Here is a 23024-nt window from a genome sequence, read left to right on the forward strand (position 1 = left end):
CAGACACTGGCAACTTGCGTGCTTGTGACATTCAAGAGTAGTAGAGTGCAGAGCTCTGTTTTCGTGCATAATTTTTTGCTCGCTAATTTGTTGCTAATGAGCACACTCCTAAGGTGCTTTTCTTAGTCACAAAGGGCTGGCTGTTTCCTCTTGATACAATCTTCTTTCAAGTTCTTCACAGTATGATTGAGCCCCCGCTTTGCAGAACCCCTACAGGAGCATTCATTCACCCAGCAGCCTGATGTTATCTAAAATTCCCACTTTCTAAGCCATTTTTGGCAGTTGCAGGGAAAGATCAGCAAAGTCTGTCAGAGAATGATAGAGCTGGAAGGGGTCCTATGGGTCATCATGTTCAACTTTCTATTGATGTAGGAAATCTACAGCTAAAGCAGCCCTGACAGATTCAACCTCTTTTTAATATCTCCAATGAACAAGCATCAACCAGCTTCTGATGTAGTCCGTTCTACTGTCCAAGAGCATTTACTGATAAGAAGTTCTTAATGTTTAGCTGAAATCTTTCTAGTACTTTGAATCCATTTGTTTGAGCCCTACCTTCTAGAGTTGCAGAAGACAAGCTTGTTCCATCTTCCATGTGATAGCCCTTCAAACACTTGAAGAAGGCTATTATATTGTATCACTTCTCAGTGTTCTCTGGGCTAAACATTCCCGGTTGTTTCTTTTTTTTCCTCTCCCCCCTACACACTATTCCTTGCTGAGAGTGTGATTACACTGCCAGTTAGAACTCCTGTTGATTCAGGTTAAGGAAAAATAAAATCGGCTTATAATAAGGTGTCTCTGTGACATGAATGGAAGCACAGATTATTATTATTATTATTTTGCTGGGAAGCCTTATTTTTTATTTTTGGCTGGAAGGCAAGGCAAAATACTCCCCTGCCAGAGGGTCATTTATTTTAAATGGCATACCAAACCAAATTATTTTAATCAGTCTGGCATATGTAAACCCCTCTGTTGGAGTAAATTGTGTCTTACCAGCAAGTGGGGAGAGGAAGAGGAGTGCTGGGCTTCACTGCCACTGCCTAGATCAGCTGTGCTGTATCCTGGACCAGCTGCAGCCCCCCTGGCCCCCCTCCTGCTTGCCAAATTGTCCCCCCCCCCACCTGATCACCCACCACAAATACCAGAAATACGACATTCCTCTATTCACAGGCTTACAATCTAAAAGATATGACATAAGAGGACAAGTGATTAGGGAAAAGAAGAGAAAAATGCATGCAAAGGAAATAAGAGAAATCACACACGGATCTAAAATGCAATCAAAACGTAACAATGGAAATCCTGTTCCATAATTTACATCACATACGACTGATCAGTTGGAGCAATTTTTTTGAAAATAAAGTATTTCCCAAAAAGTCACCACCACGCTTGACAATGTCACCAGCTTTACAAGGTGTATCTGCAGAAACAGGACTTCAGTCAAGATTTCCTGTTTCCCCATCGCTAAAGACTGGCTCATTTGCATCCATCACAGGGATGGAAAGAGAATACATATCTCCCATTGACAGATGAGCTAGCCAACTGCTCCCAACCTTTCCTGCTTTATCAAAGCCACATTAATCATTTTACTTACTTGCAGCTACAGCCGCCCACCTGCTTTCTGTTCCTCTTAGTAGCTAAGGGAGAACAGTTCCTCTTCTTTCCATCCCCCTCCCTAGCCAGGTATAAAAAAGGATGCAAAATCTGGTGGGTCCCTCCCCGCCTATTGATCTCTTAGTTCTGTGATCTCCAGCATCCAAAGAGGAAAGTGGCCAGTACTGCTGACTAGATGCCAGCTTGCAATATATTGGGTTACACTCTGTTTGGTGAAGATCCATTACCATTAATATGGGTAGTACTGTCATTCAGTAGTGCCCTATTATTTAGGGCAGGAAACACAGAAATGGTAACAGAAAGAATAAGAACAGGTTAACCATAGAGTGTACAAGCTATGGCTTGTTGTTTATTCTTCCACAAAAGTCCACAGATGTAACTACATCACATCCATTTGTACTTGTCCCCATTCTAAGGTTGCCAGGTCAGTAGCATCCCTTTCCCTGAGATTGCAGGGCCAAATCTGAATCCGGGGGAAGAGTCAGGGAAGAAGGGATGGTGTGCTCCCCTAGCTTTGTGCTGCTGCTGCTGTCAGAGCTTGTGTGTGAATTGCAATGCTGGCACTTCACTCCTTGCCTTGCTACAAATTGCATGATGGGCCCAACCTCAGGCATGAGGGGAATGGAACAGGGAGGGAGATAGTGGGTGCATACATGCACTCCATTGTGCTATTTAAAGCAATACACACAAAATGGATGGAGATAGATGCCCAAGCTTGAAAGCCACCTCATTCATAAAAAACAAACCCTTTCTTCCTTGACTGGTGGTTACCCTGAGATCTGTCTCTCTGTCAGGAAACTCTGAGAAGCAAAGAAATTCCCAGAGAGTTTAACTGAAATCTGGCTACCCTTTCCCCCATCATATCCATATGTATGAAGGAGAAATCACTGTACTGGAGCATCCTGACAGTTTGAAAGAAAAATAGGACAAACTATTTGCTAATTAACAAGTCCCCACTTGAGAGCTTGGAGGAGCCTTAAAATCAACACCAACAAATGAGCATGTAGTAACATATAATTTCATTGTCCTGAACTCTTCCCATCCTATTCTGAATTAGCAGCATGGCATTCTCCTTAAAACCAGGACATGAGAAACATCTTACTGTTCTCATCAATCCCTCACTCTTCAAGACGTATATATTTAAAATATTTTATATTCTCTCCTTATAAAATATACTTTTGTTGCAGAATATGGACACATCCATCTTAACTAGGTGACTTGATTTTGCTCCTCATTTTTTTTAAGGTTGGCACTGTTTAAATAATCACAAGCCAGCCATAGAAGATAAACTAATTATGACCATTCTTCCCCAATCGGTAGTCAGTTTTTCATTTTTCTTTATTTTGTATTGAAAAATTGGAATTTATTTCTGGGGAATCATAACAGGAAATACTTCCATTGTGACAGAAATTTTCTGCAGCAAAATCAGGGCTAGTACATACAGGTTCTGAAGAATTACATTCAGAGCTGAAATAAATCTCTGATTTGCAGTATAGAACTACTTTTGAATTCTGATTTCAAATATTTTTTTATTGATCTAAACCTGCATTAGCTAAATGTAAAAGTGCAAACCAGACAAATAAAACCAGCAAATCTAAAATACATTTCAATGAAACATAAGGCTTTCTTCTTGTATCCATAAGAAACATGAGAGAAAATCTACTGCATAATATTCTTAATAACTGTTGCATTTGATTAGAATTTAGCACAGCAGAGATTGTTTATATGCCATTATGAGGGTTATCTGTATAATGGCCTAAATAGAAGAACTTTAAACATGTCTAGGAATGTTTCTTAGATTACCCGCAATGATTTAGAAAGATGGAAGCTGCCATTATGGATCAGACTTTAGCTAAGATGCAATGTAGAATAAAAAATTATCCCTAATATTTTCAAAGAAACCACCAGACATGATATTCTTGGGCCCAAACAGAACAATGCAGGCATTGGTACCACTTTCTTCCCCCTCCCCCCAAAAAGTACCATGTCCCCATCGACTTTCTTCTGTCAAAAGAATAAAGTGGGCTACATTCCATGCTGGCCTGGAGTTTCACTCACCCACCTATACAGACAATGTCCATGAAGCCGTACATTCCATAGCAGATCTGGAAGAGCAGGTCTTGGCGTTGCCATTTAGCAGAAGGACTGAAGGTTGACCAGACGAGCCACGATATACTAGCAATAAGGAAAAGGGAACCCAAAATGGCTGCCGCTATCTGAACCTTCTCAATGACAGTCAGAGAAATGGCCTGCCACTGCAAAAGGGCAAGGACAAGAGGGAAGGAGAACAAAAGAGTCAGAAAGAAAACGAGAAAGATGGATAGAAGATACCAGTGTGATTAATTTTTTTGTTCAGGGGCACCAGTGGCTACTAGTTAACATCCCAAAGCATTGCACAAGGACTGTGGAATCAAAAAGCAACAGCACTTTAAACACAACGGCCTGCATTATTAATCAGTGGCCTTGAGAAACAAAAGATTGTCTTGAACTTGCTTCCCTCTAGACATCAGAAATATAACATTATTACTTCCTGGCCTCATGGCCTTTCTGGCATTATTGCATTCCATTCTGCTGCTCTTTGGTTTGCTCACAGGCAATTTTCTTGCATTAAATGGGTTGTTTCATTTTATTATACATGATTTAAGTAACCTGTTTCTCTTTGGTTTTCATGGGTTCAACTACATCAGGGATGTAACATTTTATGGTTCATAAACAGGGCCAGAGGAACAAAGAGCAGGCCAAAAGCAACTCTGTTCTGCAGAGTGCCTCTGAGACACTTCTACGCAAGAAGAACCGTAGGGTTTTTCTATTTTTGTTTCTGTTAGCAAATGCCATCTGGTAACCAGGGTCACTCTTTAAATTACAAACTCCTTGATATCAATTTGATCCCAATTTGAAGACACCCTTGCCCAGCAGGCCAAGGCAAAGAGGCAGTCACGAAAGCAGCAAAATCAGGAAGCTGGACAGGGGACAGATTGTATTTGTCCTCAATGTGGAAGGGATTGTCACTCTTGAATGGGCCTTCTCAGCCACACTAGACGCTGTTCCAAGTCCTCCATGCAGAGCACAATACCATAGTCTCTTGAGACTGAAGGATGCCTATGTTATGCTAAGAAGATATCAAGGAAGTGTCAACAAATCACAAACTTTCCGGTTACTCCTTCCTTCCTCAATTATTAAATTATAACAAAATAATTCTTATGAGCCATACAGGTAGAAATAACACATAAACTATATTAACTGGAGAAAAGACAGAGAAGAAAATAGCTTGGTGTGCTAATTATGTGATACACATTCCATTTCTACATGTCATTTGAGAGGCTTTATCTTCCTGGCAGAAAGCCGGTGTTCATTCAGTTTGAGTATCAAGTGTCCAGTTTAAATGGGGATAAATGTTTCAATTAGCTGTAGAGAGAGGAAGCAGTCCCTTTCATGAGCTTGTGTTCCACTTCATCAACATAAAACTCTTGCTCTAGAGTGTCTTGTGACAATATTCACCCGACTTTTTTGTACTCTGCCTTGGTAGCATCTTGATAATATTTCCCACAGTTGCAACACAGTTTTCCAAACACATTACCACTGTTTAAGACTATCCTTCATTCCCTAATTTTTGCACGCTTGACTCTTTTGTGTGTCCTTCCTCCACTTCTGTAGGGTTTGTGAGGAAGGTATTTCCCTTTCTGAGCTTGCTGCCATTTTGTTTCTTCACAGTCAAAGCATACAGAACATCTTCTGCTGTAATCATGAACTAGACTTCTCCCAGTTTCTGGGGCTGGAGGGTTTTGTCCAGGGACTGATCTCCTTCATGAACCAGCCACTTGCTGAGAACTAAGTGGAGAATTTCTGAGACATTTCATATTTTCTCTGCAACCTTACATTTGAACCCATAAGCACGTTCAAACACGTACGAGTAATCTGGCCAGTCTCACCAGATTACTCATCAACATGTTCAAACCCACCCATAAACTCAAACATAGGCTGCAGAAAAAATATGACATGCCATTGAAATCCTCCTCCTACTTGAGAACATTACATCTCTAATACTCCCAGATAATTTTGTCCCTTCAAGTCACTACTACCATTCTTAGTCAGCCTTCTGTTCAGTTATACATTGATCCATGGTCCTGAGATGGTTTTTGTGTGCATGTCAAATTCTTTTTCCAGATATTTCCTTCTTTTTTAGGCATGTGGTATTCTTCAAACATATTGTTAGTGTCTTAGTTACACATTCCAAACCTTTCTTCCCCACCATGTGAAAAAAAAGAGAACATTTGATTTAATCACCTTTCTCTTCTGTTTCTATTGCTGTCAAGAAGAGGCAAAACGATTGCCTAAAGTTTTTCCAGTTCTCCACAACAATCCCCTGACAAACGCAGGCTTTATGATGTTTGTAACTAGAGATGGCCACAAACCAGAAAACTGGTGGTTCGTGATGGTTCGTGGTTTGTGGCTAACCGTGAACCACAAGAAAAAAGAACTAGTTTGTGGTTTGTATCTCCAGTTCATGCCTGGGGAGGTGCCTACCTGCTCCTGCCATCTCTGCCGCATGCTCAGAGGCAATGGCTGACTCCTGGCAGGGAAGCCAGGGTTGCTGCCTCTGAGGATGACCCCCACAGTGACAGTGGTAGGAGCAGGTAGGTGGAGGCAACGGGGGCTGTGGAAATGGGTAGGCATTCCCTTCTGCCAAAGCAAACAAAACACCAAAGGGGAAAAAAGGTTGCTATTTTGTTTTGCTTTGGCAAAATAGGATCCTCAAAGTGGGTTTTGAAATGAACCTCAAACCAGCCCGGCTCACCAGGGTTTTTGGTTCGTGGTTCATTTTGTATCCATCTCTGTTTGTAACATAACCATGATTTGCAGAAATGTTTCTTGTGTAACAGCATTTACCCAGGACTTTTGGCTTCCTACAGGAGAAGCTTCCACAGCTTAGGATCAGAATACACTATCTTTCTGATGTGGCTAGATTTTCAACTCCCATCAGCCCCAGCCAGTATAGCCAACAGTGGAAGACAATGTCACATTTGAACAACATCTGGAAGAGCACTTTTGAACCAGATGGTCTGTTGAGCCCTTTCTTTTAAACGGAAGAAATTTTGAAATTAAGATTTTAATGTTTATTGTATGCACATGTTTTCATTGTGGAAGAATATGGAATAAAATTTGGAGTAGGATTTCCTAGATGAATATTTTAGAGGCCAGAATACTTAATGGATAGCAAACTCATAGGTATCTTGCCGAAGCACATTTCTGCATCCAGGAAACACATGAAGCAGAAGAAATCCGAAATACATTGTGTGAATAAATATGTCCTAAGTGGTGATCAGTTCTTGTTTACATTTGCAACATAATAATGAAACACTAACTAAAGGTGGCACCATGACATAGAAACTATGTCAGCCATTTATGGTCTGGGGAGACATTGTAGTATCTTGCATGAGCAAACCAAGAAAAGTGAGGATGTTAAAGAACATTCAGTCCATGAAAAGTGAAGAAGACTTCGAGAGGTTCAGTGAAATTCGTATCAAAAGCAGCACCAATAGAAAGGTCAATCCAAGGCTATGCCACAAGATGGGGAGAAATCTCTCTCTCTCTCTCTCTCTCTCTCTCTCTCTCTCTCTCACACACACACACACACACACACACACACACACACATGTACATGTGCACACACACACACTCACCCACAGAGAGACAGGGGTGGGGGATTGTGTTTTATTGGTTCCTCCAAGATCCACATCCAGTTTATTCTATGGAATAATAAATGTAACTCCTGTGAAAACTAAATCTATACAGACTTTATGTCCTCTAGGAATTTGTGTAACCAGTTTTGCTTTGTGAAAGAAGTGCATGAAGAAAAAGAGTAAAAGAAGACACGGAGTGACAGAAAATGTGTGTCTACTATGCCCACATATAGATGGTAACTTAGAAATACCGTATGTACTCAAGTATAAGCCAACCCAAATATAAGCCAAGGCACCCAATTTTACCATAAAAAAACTGGGAAAACTTATTGACTTAAGTATAAGCTGAGGGTGGAAAATGCAGCAGCTACTGGTAAATTTCAAAAAAAAAAAAATAGATACCAAAAAATTACATTAATTGAGGCATCAGTAGGTTAAATGTTTTTGAAGACACTGCCCTTCTGAGCTGCGAGACACACTTCACTAGCTGCGGAGGGAGGATTCATACCAGATGCTGCGCTTATTTACTGCTCTACTGCTGCATAACAAGATGGAGGGAGATGGAGGATGGAGGAGGAAGGTGGGAGGAGGAAGGCGGGTACATAGAATATGCAGAAGGAGAAGGATGGGAGTGTCCTGGAAGCGGAAATGCAGTGTACTTAACCTGGATCATCGGACCAGGCTGCAGGCACCCATAGATGAGCAGGGGAGTCCAGAGAACACCCGCACTGCAGGGGAGAACATGTAATTTTGACACTGACTTGAGTATAAGCCAAGGGGGTGTGTGCTTCTTCAGCAAAAAAAATTGTGCTGAAAAACTAGGCTTATACTCAAGTATATACAGTAATTATTTTAAATAAAAATACAACACATCCCACCATTGTGAGGAAGACTTCAAACAAGTAGCCAGTTTTCATGCTTTGTCTACTGCTCAGGTGCTCACTGCTGAAGAGCTAGCTATCTTACAGGTCCTGTTCTCCCCCTTTATTTCCTTTATTTATTTGCTGTTTGTTTATGCTGCTTATAACAGTAAATTATCTGGGCAATGTACAGAATTATTCTTCAAGGAGACTGGACACACTTTCAAACAGAGGGCCGCTCTCTGTACAATAAGAAATATGGCTTTACTTCTTGTTCTTTTCCAAATGGAAGTTGAATGTCATCATCACTCTTCTGAGTTTCAAGGTGGCAGTTTTAAAGAATGGCCAAAATCCTGTTGCTTACTCTGGTAAATAGCACTACAGTAGGTCCACTGAATCAATGGGGACTTACTGAATCAACTCCTCCATAAGTTCCATTGATTCAACTGGGCCTATTCTATCTGTGGCTTATTATGCTGAAGTAAAATGCACTTAGAGAAAGCCTATTTAAATCAATGAAACCTATGGCAGCATTGACACTCCAAATTACCATTCAATGGATAAATTCTAATGCAATTTACTACACTAAGTAACAGGATTTTGGCGAATGATGGTGTACTACATCCAAAACATTACATCTGGTTTTTATTCATTAAGTTCTTTTCCTTCCTGTTCTTCTTTTCTTTCATTTATCTTACCCAGAATGGTTTAAGTAGTTCTTTTAAAAATGCCATATACAGAAGAACTACAGGACTATTTGTTGAGGGGGGCGGCATACACCGTATCTTTTAGTCTTTGATGAAACTTTCAGTATAATATGCAGATGGGTGGTTAGCGTGCATGTTAAAATTATGTTCTCATTAGTTCCATCAAAGAAATTCATTGGCACATTATCTTTCCCATGAACTTTTCCTAGCTATTCAGGCTAGAAAATGCTCCTTTAATGAGAACCATTCACAGTAAGTGGCCACTTCACAAAGCTAGGAACCCTTCAAACATGCTTTTACTACATCCATATGAAGGTTGTCTGTCTATGAAGTTTTCCTAGAATGTACAAGGTTTCCTGGAAATCACTTTGGAAGAAGTGGTTTTATTTGGAAGGTTTTAGAGATCTTGTTTTAAATGGAAACAGAAAGGCAGCTTGGTATGCCTCTCATTTTCACTGACTCTGCAACCTAAACTGACCCTGCCTGGAGGCCAGGGTCTGTTTTACCTTTAGGATGAGTGAGGCAACCGTCTCAGGCTGTAGATCCAGGGTAGCATTCTCCTACATCTTCCCCCAATGCTCCCCTGTTGTGCCCCATTTTTTGGCTCCTAAATCAACCCAGTGCCTTGTTTATAGCAGAGGGCCCACTCCTATCAGCAGTGTGTTAGAACTGGATTCTGATGCCAGCTCACCAGAGGTAACATGAACAGCTTTCATATCCTTTACCTCAGGCAGCAAAATGTCTTGGACTGGCCCTATTCAAGTTGAATATAGTCTCTTCTAGCTGTGCTTTTTTTTTCCTTCCATGATCCAGGAATACTACATTTCAATGGAAATATCTGTTTTGTAAATGCAGATAAAGGGGAGAAAGATTTCACAAAGGTTGTTTTTAACTGTCCACCACTAAAGGACAGACTTGGGGTGGGGTGGGGAGGGGAGGAGAGACAGAAATAGACAGAGACAGAGAGAGTCCTGCCACATTTTAAACAAGATTCGATGTATTAAGGTGTAAGTGTTTGTGGACTAGAGTAGATGCTACTCCATTAAATCTTGTGTCATAATAAAGTGTTAGTTTACGATATCACACAACTACTTTTGTTTTTGCAACTAATTTAGTGGTAACTGCCAGGAGAGTTAAGAAGCTTAAGTACTGTATCTAGCCGTGAAGCTAGAGGCTCAGAGTTCCCCACTGTATCTCCTGTGAATCGAGCCAGCCTGTGTGACCCTGGGCAAGCTGCACAGTCCCTACATGCCCCCATGGCTTATGATATTTCGGTTGAATATCATAAGCCACTTATGAGTTCTTTCTACCTGGGAAACCCTGGAAAAGGTCACCATAGGTCAAAATTGACTTGAAGGCATGTGATCATAATATATTATTAATTCAGTGGTGAGGAAACTTGAGGCAGACTGAGATACTTCTTTATAACATTAATATGCTTTCAGCTCTAATTTTGGGCTAGCTTTAATGTCTTAACTGTTAGAGTGGTATGGCAGTGGAACCAATTACCTCGAGAGGTGATGAATGCTCCAATACTGGAGGCTTTCAAGAGAAAATTGGACAACAATCTGTCAGATGTGCTTTGATCTAGATTCCTGCATTGAGCAGAGGGTTGGACTCAGTGACCGTAGAGGCCCCTCCCAACTCAGTTCTATGAATCTATGTCTGTTTCTGGCGTAAGGATATTGGAGCCAGTCAGACTTAGTGCTGCTGCTGTCTAGCAAGAGGTTCAAAGCACAGGTCACACCTGAGTGTGATACATTGATCCATCTCCACTGATTTTTACTAGCAACCCGAGATTGATCTGAACCTGCTTAGAACCAAAGAAATCTAAAATTGGCATCTTGTATTGAATAGCAGAACTGAACGCTGCACACCATACTTCTCTCCCTCTCCATATATTCTGAGGTATTTTGCTTTATCTATTTCAGTGATGTAATTGAGGCTAGTGGAGGGTCATTTTGTTGCTGCTATTATGAATTCTACAGCTTAACTATGGACTGTGCAAAAGTAGTACTTCCCTTTCTTGGTCCTGCATCTCCCACATTCAGATTCAGTTGATGTCTTTGGATTCTATTATTATAAAAGTTCTAGTATTATAAGACAGGGAGAAAAGCAAGCCAAGTAGGTGAGGGCTGGATAGATTAAGTGTCAGGTGGATATATAATTGGCTACAGAATCATACTCAGAGGGTGATGATTAATGGGTCATTCTCTAACTGGGAGGAGGTAACAAGTGGGCTACCCCATGGCTCAGTCCTGGGCCCAGTGCTCTTCAATATTTTTATTAATGACTTGGATGAGGGTCTGCAAGGAATGCTTGTCAGATTTGCAGATGATACAAAATTGGGTGGAATAGCTAGTAGCCTGGAAGACAGAAACAAAATTCAAAATGACCTTGATAGGATGCAGCACTGGGCCGAAAGCAAAAGAATGAAATTCAACAGGGATAAGTGCAAAGTATTGCACCTTGGAAAAAGAAACCAATAGCACAGTTACAAGATGGGGGATACCTGGCTCAGCAAAACTACGAGCGAGAAGGATCTTGGAATTGTTGTAGATCACAAGCTAAATATGAGCCAACAGTGTGATGTGGCTACAAAAAAGGCAAATGCTATTTTAGGCTGCATTCATAGTATAGTTTCCAAATCCCACGAGGTGCTAGTCCCCCTCTATTCAGCACTGGTTAGGCCTCACCTTGAATATTGTGTCCAGTTCTGAACACCACACTTCAAGAAGGATGCTAACAAATTGGAACAAGTTCAGAGAAGGCTGACAAGGATGATCAGGAGCTGGAAACCAAGCCTTATGAGGAAAGGCTGAAAGAATTGGGCATGTTTAGCCTTGAGAAAGGAAGACTGTGGGGTGATATGATAGCACTTTTCAAATATTTGAAAGGCTGTCATACAGAGGAGGGGCAGGATCTTTTCTTGATCATCCCAGAGTGCAGGACATGCAACCAGGGGCTCAAGTTAAAGGAAGCCAGATTTCCGCTGAATATCAGGAAAAACTTCCTAAATGTTAGAACAGTATGACAGTGGAACCAGTTACCTCAGGAGTTGGTGAGTGCTCCAACACTGGAGGCATTCAAGAAAAACTTAGATAATCACCTGGCAGATATGCTTTGATTGTATTCCTGCACTGAGCAGGGGGTTGGGCTTGATGGCCTTGCAGGTCCCTTCCAACTTCACTTTTTTATGATTCTATGATTCTATTATCTCTTTCATGTTTCCAGTTATTTATCTTTCTTGTGTGGCACCAACAAAAAAATTGTGTAACCTTTATTGGGGAAGGGGGAGACTTCAATCCTTCGATCATTTGGGTTGCCCTTTTCTGCATCTTTTCCAGCTCTGCAATGTCCCTTCCCAGGCACGGTGACCAGAATGACTATGAAGAATTCCAGGTGTATCGTGGATTTGTTTAAAGGCAGTATGATACTGGTAGCTTTATTTCCAATCCCTTTTACATTATGCCCACCAGAGAATTTACCTTTTTTCACGGAAGCTGCACCCTGCACCTGTCTACAACCTCACAATCCATTTTATTTCTTCAGCCTCTACCAAATGAAATCCCATCAGTTTACACAGACAAAAGAATGTTTCACCCCAATACATATCATAGTACTTATGCTTATGTACACTGAATCTGACCTGCCATTTCGTTGCCCATCCTCCACTTTGGAGAGATGCTAGTGAAGTGCTTCAAAATCTATTTTTGTTCTTAACATCCTAAATAATTTTGTGTTGTCTTCAACACTGGCCACCTCACTCCTTACACCTAATTCTGGGTCACATATGAACAAATTAAAAAGCATTAATCCTAATCCCCAATGGAGCCCCACTGCTCTAATCCTCAGATTACAAAAGCCATTTATTCCTTCTTTCCACTTCCCATCCTTTTTACAAGTTTTCAGCCCATGAGGGGACAATCCCTCTTATCTTATAATTCTAAATTTGCACCTGAGTCTTTGGTGAGGCAGCCTATCAAAACTGTTTAGAAGTTTAAGTAAATACTGTCTACTTGGGTTATTCCTGTCCATGTATTTATGAACACTTTGAAAGAGATATAAAACAATTTTGTGAACCATTTTGTTGAACAAGCCCTGGGAGCAGCAGGGCTGGGCCTAGAAACAACTCCACATGGCTGGAGGTGAGCTTTCCAGAAGCCCGAAACAGGCTAAGTCTAGAAACCTGCCATGGGTTCTGTGTTCCATAGGTAGGGCTATCTGGGATTCAAATTCTAGTACTGTAGTAATGGTAACAGCTCAGCTGCTTGTTACCATTTGCATTACTTGTTACCATGGCTCTAAGTTATCATATGACCTGGTTAACTATGTTTTACCCAGATTCTGGTTCCAGTTGCCTGGACTACCCTACCTTTCGATAACTTGCTGGCCCAGAAACTGGTCTGCCTCTCTACCCACCTTTGTCTCCCTTGCCTTTACTCTTTAAACGCCCACCCTCTTATGTCAGAAGAGACAGACCCTCTGGCATCACACAAATGTGCATTCTGCCCTAAGATTTTGGCCCTAAAATCTCAAAACACTGCTATTCTGGCAACCCTAACTAGAGATGTAAAAAGATAAGACAAGTGAGGCACTTGACTTGCCTCATGCAAGTCAAAGCTGAAGGGCAGAGAAATGATACATAAAATATGATTCTCTTATCTAAAGCATGCTAGACCATTAGGAAAAATATTTCTATTCAGTCATTCCTGAACCAGACAAGCGCACCACATTTAGAGTAGTCAGCCCTCCCCCAACAGAACTACTGCCTTCTACACATGGAAAATGGCAACTCTGCAGGGTAGACACAAACAAGAACAAAGGTTTTTCTGGGCTCTTGCTCATGCCAAGAGCCTACATGTGAACATTAATGTCTTCCCTGTAGATCTGCCATTTTCCAGGTATATAAACTGGCCGTGGAAAGAGGAGGGACAACTCTCTTCCCTTTAAGTATAATGAGTTTATCTGGGTGGGGAGTAACTGAATTGGGTTTATAGCTCTATACATTTCAGACTTCTACTGTCTTGCTTTGTCATGTCCAAGCAAGTCTGAAATAGGAATAATTAAGATTTTTCAAGTCATTGGTGCTAAGTAACTTGTTAATATTCTTGGTTGTCCAGCACTTAGACATTTAAAATAAAGACATGATAATCTTGTTTAATATTTGACGAATATCACATATTCCTCTTAATAATTTTTAGATTACTAAAATAAGTCTCTTGTTTTTCATATTTGCATTTCTACCTAAATAAATACTATAAAAGCACAGGAAGATTCCGTGTTGTAGCCTTTCCTTCAGTAGAAAATGAGCTGGCTATGGTTTTAGAGATAGGCACCGTTCTGTAGTTCATGCTGGTTTGTTTCTCCGCTGAAGAGGTGATCAGTGCTTCAAAGCCCCACGTCCTCTGGTAGGCACCCACTCAGAGGCAGTGGCTTGGCTTCTCAGCTATATTTCCTTCAGGCCCTGCCTCTGAGTGAATGCCCACTGGAGAAGGTGGGACTTTGAAGTGCAGCCAATAAACGAACTGGCATGCCCATCACATCTTAACCAGTAGTTTGGTCTGTTTTGAACAGACGCAGTTTATGCCAGATGTTTCCTAGTGTCTTACCCCAAGCAAAACCCCTCCTCCTACACTCTAATCTCAGCCAAGCACTGTGATTCCTCAACTTTGCCTGTCTCGCTGGCATTGTGTGTTGAAAGGTAGCATTCTGAGAAGGCTGCCTTGGAGGCCTAGCTTTCAAATTCCTTCCTGACAACATATATTTTGTTTCCAAGACCTCATGGCTATATTTCCCCAATATCTTTGGTACCCAAACAAGCCATGACAATGGGCTCCACCCAAGTATCACCTACTAGGCTATCTAGCAGATGTATGATTTCCATAATCTTCACACCTGACATAATGTCATGAGCAAAAAGTATCAGCATCACCAGTCATTCCATTTCTTGCTAAATAGACATCATTATGCCTCCATTATCCCCTCAAAATAACAAGTTGCAGATAGCACTGTTACATCAAACACTTTATTTCCAGATTCTGATAATGGATTTGCAGCCCAGCTGAGGACCACTCTCCAGACCCAGATGAAGTATAGATGTTCCTCCACAAGGGCACTTTCCTTACCTGTGCTCAATTCAGATCATAACTGTAGCTCTGGAGAATCATGGCTCTTCTACTAAAAATCAAATTCAGTGCTCCTATTATTCTATAAGGAGTGCGTCCTTGTTTTTTTGTTTTTAAAATAAATAAATAAATAAATCTTGCAATGCTCTGGAATTAAACTTAAGATACTTCCAATCAAATATCCCCAACTGCTACCCAAAAAAGACACTGTGAAGTTATTCTGTTACGCTTCAGTGGATTTTTAAAAAAATTTGTGGATTTTCTTTTCTCTTTTTTTTCTGACAGAAAAAAGAAGCAGTGGGGAAATATGGGAAACTTACGCATGTAACATGATAGGGTATGGTTGCCCCTCATAAAATTCTGCGAATTAGGTGGGGCAAATTTTCACAGAAAGTCTAACTTGGAAGCAGCCTTTGTTCAGGTGTTTATGAAAAATGAACCAGCGCGGAGAAAGCAGGTGGCCAAATAAATGGAAATATACTCACTAGCTGCAATTTCTCAGCTCCCTGATTGATTCTTGGCTATTGTCCAGCAATCTGAGCCTTCCAGAAATACTGTGAAATATCCAGGGCGATGGGTCAGAATCTGGTATTGTACTGAGAGGTTTTTGAAGGCCAATTTGTTTTTACACAAGCTACAGTATTCTGCTCTGCCTGCACCATTGTTAATTCCTAAAATCCTGTTCTGTATGTATGATGAAACACGGCCTTATCTGCATGATCTGCTATGCTTTCTTGATTAAATGTTTTAGTACATTTGTATCCCATTCTTTTAATCAAGGAACTCAAAGCAGTATATGTGGGTGGCCAAAAAGAAAAAAAAAGGACTAACAAGGTCCACCTCAGACCATCCCCAAAGCTTCTGTAAGAGGGCTAAATAAATATTTCCAGTTGGTATTAGACCACATCTCCTGCCATCCCCTTTCACTGTTTATAGCGACTAGGGCTCATGAGAGCTGCAGTCCAACCACATCCAACGACCACGCATTCCTCATTCTTGTTCCATACATGTGTGTTTGTGTTATGTGCTGTCATGTTGCACAGGACTTTCAAGGCATTTAGGGAGTTTTACCAGTGCCACTGCAACCCTCCCCAGTAAGTTTCTTTGGCCAAGTGGGGACTTCAATTCAGGTCTTCTAAGTTATAGTCTGTTACTCTATCTGTAGAGTACTCTACTTGTTCTACACAGAGATATTTAATAAATGGGAAACCACTAAAAACCCTGATATTTTACCTCCTTTCTCTGCTTGGGCTTTGTTTTTGTTTTCTTTTAACCATTGTTCATCCTTTCTCATTTTCATTAAGGCTAATTGTTAGAACTCTTTATCATGCTTATTGGTTCTGAAGCTACATAGATTCTGTGCTACTAAGGGAATCGAGATAGAGAAGAAGTAAAGGGAGATTTAGATTGTTGCGTAACACAGATGTCACAAATTATTATGTTGCAGCCTGCAAATGTTGTTGTAAAGCTGATTAAAAAGCACAATGAAAGCTATAAATAGAAAAGAAAAAGAGGCCGCTTTCTTGATCTCGAAGATTGTGTTGGGACTTAAGGGAGAGATGCCCTCTTAGGAATATTTGACTCAAGCCATTAATGAAGTTATAGATCAAAATTAGTGCCACAGCATGGTCCCAAAAGACCATGGGAACAAGATTTCATGTTATTATACCTTGTAATCACAGATATGGGCCTACTGGGAGAACCAGTATGGTATACAATATGTATCTATAGTGTCAGGGACAGTCCCAACACTAGACAATATGAGGCAGCTGCTTCAGGCAGCAGATACTCAATGTCATAAAGTGTAGCAAATGATTAGTTCTTGACTTCATTATTATTGTGTTTTTACTGTCAGAAAATTAAGAGATGTAATTCCTGGAAATGCTATTTGTATTCAGTATTTTAATCACCCATAGCTGTTAAAAGGACAGGAATCTGTGAGAAGAAATTGCGATAATTAAGAGGGATAGTGGGAATATGCAATATATTTTGGGTCACAGGTTGTACACACTTGGTTACAGGTAAGGAATCTAAGGAAGCACGTCCTTCTGTTTGTTCTGCATAAAACAACTGTGTAATGATCACTTCCTACCTGGAAATTAGTGCATGTGTGTTGGGGTTTGTTGTTCCCCCTATTTATCAGCAATCACATGATCTCTACGACATGTAGAAGTGCTGCCTGAACTTGGAAGTAAAATATGGCAACCATAAGAGAGACGGAGTGAGTTAAGAAAGAGAAAACCTGGATAAACATTGTGCTGGAAACACAACAGGTCCAGCAGTAAATGAAAAAAGGAGGGCAGTAGAAGGAAAAAGAAAATGATGGGGGGGGGGGGAGGTTCAAATTAAGGAGCTTCTCACCCAGGTGAAGGTATTATGAGGATGGAGATTAAAAATAGTGTGAAATAACAAGTTGGGGAGGGCACACAATGCAAATAGTGCTGGCAGTCCAGAAGACAAAGTGATATCCAACTCAGGCAAAGCTGATACTAGGCGAATGAGTACAGGATGAAGGTAGAAAAAAGAAGAGCAAGAAAAACAAATAATGGCAAAGGATACAGAGAAGCAAAAGAACACTGCAGGTGGGGGTGGGTGGGATACAGACCCAGGTGAAGCCAGGTACTTTCAGTAGCTGCTATTATTTAAAAAACATGTAAGCATCTTTATTTGAAACCTTTGTTACTTTAAGTACTTGTGATCAGAATGCTGCTGCTGCTGCTGTTGTTCTTGTAAGTGATGTAAAGCCTAGTAAATATTCAATAGTGGCAATGGTACCTAGAATGCACAGATTTTCATTTTCACTAACTAGTAAACAAAGAAGCCACTAAAAGTTAAATAAACGGCAGATCAGTTAACAGTACTCCATTTTATTTTATCTTCATTCTCTTCTGTGTTGCTTCATATAGCAATATCAGGTGTTGACTGCCGCTGTACCCAATTTTTTATCTGCTCCTTAGTTTTGAAGTAAACTGTGGTCAGAGCAAATATTAACTGATCCGAGAGATAGAGTTGTTTTTATGACAAGAACTACATGTTGACTTATTATTTTCATGAACATCGGGTATGTGCTGCTTTCACAGGCTTAGGGGACAACATTTCACTCCTAGTACCCACAGAGCCTAGAAATGGCAGAAAATGGCCAGAAGATTGAAGCAAATAAACAAAACAAAATGAGAAGTTCCTGGATCTGTTTCACTTCAGGTTTTGAGTTTGGGGGGGCTTACAGAACCCCTAACCCACCAACCACCCAAAAAACACTTCAGGATGTTTCTGGGGCAGAAATAACCAATTTTGTTTTTTAAAATGCCTGTAAGTGACTTAGGAGGCTTCTGGGATGGCCCGGGTGGGGACAGCTGAAAAAATGCCACTAAGGCCACAGTCAGTGTATAGGCTACATCTACCCAGTCCTGATATATCTACTGATTTTATGCCAGGGTGTAAGTAGTCTTGAACCCAAGAAAACACAATTTAGGGACAAATCAAATGCAATTGTATAATCTGATATTGTGTATCATTTTTTATTTTACAAATGGATAAATTAAGCAAATTCAGGTCCATTGAGAGCAGAGTCTTAAACCCCAGTTCTTGTCCTGACTGGAATCCTCTCCACCCTCCCCTGCCTCACCTCCAAGACATTCACTTCTTACCACAGGAGGTAAGTGCCCACCAGAGCCAACTGATATGTGCACGGGGGCCAAATTAGAAGTGTTGTTTAGAAGTTCAGCTCCATCACAACAGACCTTGCTGAAGTGGAGAAGACTGTGTCCAGGTGAGCTGCTGCTATGTCTGTTGCTGAGTCTCCTGTCCAGGTGATGTTCCCTGTGGATGGGCAACTTCAGGGTCTCTGGTTTCTCTCCTTACAATTCTCAGCCTTGGACTGGGCAGCCCTTCAAACAGAGGACTGCTTGAGGCCTCCCTATTGTGATTAGGATCATAGCACGGGCAAAGGGTTAAAGCCTCACTAACACTACACATGTTGGTTTTAATTTAGTTCTCTTTCCATAGTGACTGTTTATTGAACAAACTAAAAGCAGCTACGGGACATAAGACTACACATTAAGGTGTGGCCCTCAGTCTTTGTGTTTCTGAGTATTGTGTTTCAGGAGAGACAGTCACAAATCTCTCCCATGGAGAAAAGCATAATAAGCTTGTGCTGTGGGTGCAACATCTCTATCTCCTCACGAACAAGGAAGTAACTAAGGTGGAGCAAGTGGGGCTTTGTCTCAGGGTACCAAAATTTAGAGAGCACTGAGATCTATTTACTGTATTTTTTTATTTATTTACAGTATTTTTTAGCCACACCATTACCAGTGGCTTCTGGGTGAGAATTCTCACCCCAGTAAACTCTAGAGGTGAATTTACTGATCAATAGATAAAGAAGAGCAATCTCTCCTGACCTTTTTTAAAAAAATCAGCATAAAGCTTCTTTTGTGTTTGGGAGGACATAACGGTCTCCTACTCCTTAGGATTTGTATCCATGGCGCAGGATGAACCTGGTGGGAGATAATGACATTTGCCCCAGGTACACAGGACACATGACCCCCAGTACCCAAAGCGCAACTGTTCTCTCTTCTGTATGTACAGAAGTGAGTGGAGTAGTTTTGAGAAATGTAGCAATGATATACAGAGGTCTGAAATACTTCTGCCCAGTGGTGTTAAGGAAGTCCTTCACATATACCCAAGCACTAAAGCCTTTATTAAATTACTCAGTCCTTCCTTCCTTCCTTCCTTCCTTCCTTCCTTCCTTCCTTCCTTCCTTCCTTCCTTCCTTCCTTCCTTCCTTCCTTCCTTCCAGGCTATTCTGTATACTGGCCTACCTCTTCTTCATTCAGCCTTGTCAAGCCCTCGTTAAAATGCCTGAACTGAAGTATTTTAAACCTGGCATCTAGAACAGAACAAAGTGAATGCCCAGCAAATTTCTGCAGCAAAAATGCTCTACAACTAGACCACCGTAGATGTAAAAATCCTGCTAAAATAACATGTCTACTAAACATGTAGCCCATGATAGCTAACGGTTTCCCAGCATTTTGGAACATGAGTGAGCACTGGAGTTACGGAAATCCCTTAATAAAACGTATCTAACTCAAAGATTGATTATTGGATTGCTTTACTAATTGATCTATTATGAAGGTTCAGGAATAATAATAAAAAAATAACAGCAGATTGCTCTGATTTGACTGAAAAACTACTATTGGAGAAAGAGGAGAAGGAAGAGACGAAGGAATCCCACAGGGACCCCAGCAGGTGGGAGGAGAAAAGAGGAAGGTGAAACATTCACCTGAATGATGGTGGATGGGTTCAAGTGCAGCGCCCACCTGCTTATTTCGTGTGGGCAGGAATACAGTGCTAGATGCAAGTACCCTCTAAATCAACTATAATTTAGGGCACAGATTTATGAGGGTCATCTCAATAAATGCAAATTACTAATTTTCAAGTTTTACATCACTGTTCATACAATACAATAAAAAGCAATAATGATAGGAAGCCTTTAAAACTTGACAAGATGTCCGCCTCTCTTCTTCCAGCCAAGCCAAGCAGTACTGGTACAGTTAAAAGATCCTTTTGCCTTCAACGAAACACTTCCTTCTTATCTGTTCAGCCCACTTTCATGATTATTAATAGACTCTCTTAATAGCCTCGTTTCATCTTCTGCTTGTACAGAGGTGGGGCTCATGCCATGAATTTGTCATAGTGTTAAAGAAATTAAAATATCTCCTGCCTGCCATGCATGCATGAAGCAAGTGAAATGTATATATGGAAAAACAGTCAGTAGCTCTCACTCAAGCTGAGCCACTGATTATATTTCAGAAAATATCTGAGAGGGGCTTTCTTGGTGGCTGTTCCCAGGATGTAGAACCCCCTCCCATAGAAGGCCAGGCTGAGCCCTCCCGTGAGCAGGCAAAGACCTTTCTTTCCAGGCAAGCTTTTAGTAAGTAACTGGCTGACAAAGAAGAGGTTTCTAATTGGAGGATCTTTAAGTTTTAAAAATGTGCTTCAGATTGTTTTAAACTCTTGTATTCATTAGTTTCAATATACAACATGGTGTCTTTTCATATTGTAATCCATTGTTTGTTTGTTTTTTTAACTACCCTAATATTTGTTTTTTAAATATTTTGTCAACCATTTTGTGTTGTTGCTTTATTTGGTGAAAGGCAGATAGGGATAAAACAAACAAATGGAATGGCAACTCAAACCAAGGGTGGGGTCACACAGGGAAATAGGTCACAATGTGGACCACTTGTGGAGCAGTCTGGGGCAATCTTCTTCCTGGCAATCACATGGTACATGAGGAAACACACTCTAGCCTGACCATAATCTGTGCTCAAGCTGGATTTTGGTGGGGTTTTTTTTGGTCCAGTTGTATGGCTTCTACTTTTTTAGGGCCAGGCTGGACTAATTGCCCAGCAGACAGACGGAAAGATCACTTTAAGAGAGCTCTTTCCTGTTAAAATGACCCTTCCTGGTGTTACTACCTTTGCAGCAGTCTGATTGCACCCTCTGCTAGATTAGAAGAGTTACTTTGTTTGAATATGGCTTCCCTAGTGTAACTGGGAGATGCTGGGACTGGTAGTCTAAAAAAGTAACTTTTCTGAGCTCTGCCTGGACCGTAGATCTGAGGAAATGGAACTGGTAATAGTCTACCTGGGAGTTATTTTACATGTGTTTTGAAATTCATTAAAAAATTGTGTCTGAAAATCATTCAGAAGCAATATTTGACTTTGTATTCTCGAAAAACCCACAACAACCATCAATATTTGACTTTATTTTTTTTAATTTGGCTAATCCAGTAAAAAGAATTCTGAAATAAAAATGTTGACTATACAGTATTTTCAAATGACTATATTGCAGCACATCTTTTACATTGTTTCCCCAAATCAATAAAAATAGCTGGAAAGTCTGGTTCTGCAATTCACCATGCAGCTATACAATATAAGTAGCACATATCTCCAGCAACAAAAGGAGCAGTGAGAGTGGGGTGGGGAAGCATAAAAAAAGTTAGCCAAAACAGTGAAAGAAAGGACTTTGGAATAATCTCTAGTACTTTTACCTGCAAGGGGTTCTTTGTGCTTATAGCAATGACGTGATACTTGTAATAACACAGCTCACAGCTCCAGCATCCCCTCTCACTGATCCATTTGATCAGGCAAGGCTGGTGTGTACATTTCACTGACCCATCACATCGACACGGACTCAGCAACTCACCCTGAAAAAAGAGAAAGAGAGAGAGAGAGAAAAGTGAGAATGAATCAAAGATTGATCTAGTTGTTCCAGTAAGGCAGAGCCCAGGTATCCCGGCAAGATGATGGAGCTACATATTCTTCAATAGCTAAAAGAGTCAACTGCTCCCCAGGACTTAGGTAAAACTAGGTTTTTTTTGGACTACAATCCCCAGAACTTCCAGCCATGTGCTCACATGCTGGTTTGAGGCAATGTTGAGAACTGCAGTCCCAATAAGTAACTTTCCTAACTTCTTCTGCACACTTCCCTATAGGGACCCACTTTGAAACTCCGTCCCCCTGCGAGATTTGAACCTATGAACATATTTTCATCATCAGTAATGTTGGAGATGTTGAGAATGGAATATTACCAAGTCCCTGATTTCTCAGTAACCAGAAAAGGGTAATGCTGTACTTGGTGGTAACCAAAGTCACAGAATATAATCCAGGTAGAAGAGAACCAGGATTCCCAGTGTGATGTAGTGGATAGAGTGATGGACTAGAACTCTGGAGAATAGGGTTCAAATCCTCATTCAGCTATGGAAACTCATTGGCGGAGTGGAACTGGTAAAACCACTCCTTTAATATCTCACTTACTTTGGGAGCCCTGTTAGGGTCGCTATAAATTGGTGCTACGTAACTTGATGGCACAAAACACACATAGAAAAAAGAACCATTCAAGTTGGATTCATAAAATGCAATAAATGTGCATCTGTTTCCACCCCATTCTTAGACCAAAGAATCATGTTTTCCTACATTACACTGTAGTTAAAAGGACACGCTAAATTTAAAAAAGAAGAGGATGTACAGTTATTGATCAAAG

General features: G+C 40.8%; 1 protein-coding gene across 1 annotated transcript in view; it reads right to left on the minus strand.

Annotated features, from left to right (window-relative positions):
- MARCHF4 (membrane associated ring-CH-type finger 4) overlaps window positions 1-23024 on the minus strand; it is a 165897-nt gene that overhangs the window by 12466 nt on the left and 130407 nt on the right. Inside the window, exons 2-3 of the mRNA XM_020805239.3 lie at window positions 22033-22188; window positions 3671-3863 (exon numbers count right to left, since the gene is read on the minus strand). Of these exons, the coding sequence (XP_020660898.2) occupies window positions 3671-3863; window positions 22033-22188 (349 nt within the window). The remainder of the gene's footprint in view (window positions 1-3670; window positions 3864-22032; window positions 22189-23024) is intronic.

This window comes from Pogona vitticeps, chromosome 1, assembly GCF_051106095.1.
Source record: "Pogona vitticeps strain Pit_001003342236 chromosome 1, PviZW2.1, whole genome shotgun sequence".
Lineage (NCBI taxonomy): Eukaryota > Metazoa > Chordata > Lepidosauria > Squamata > Agamidae > Pogona > Pogona vitticeps.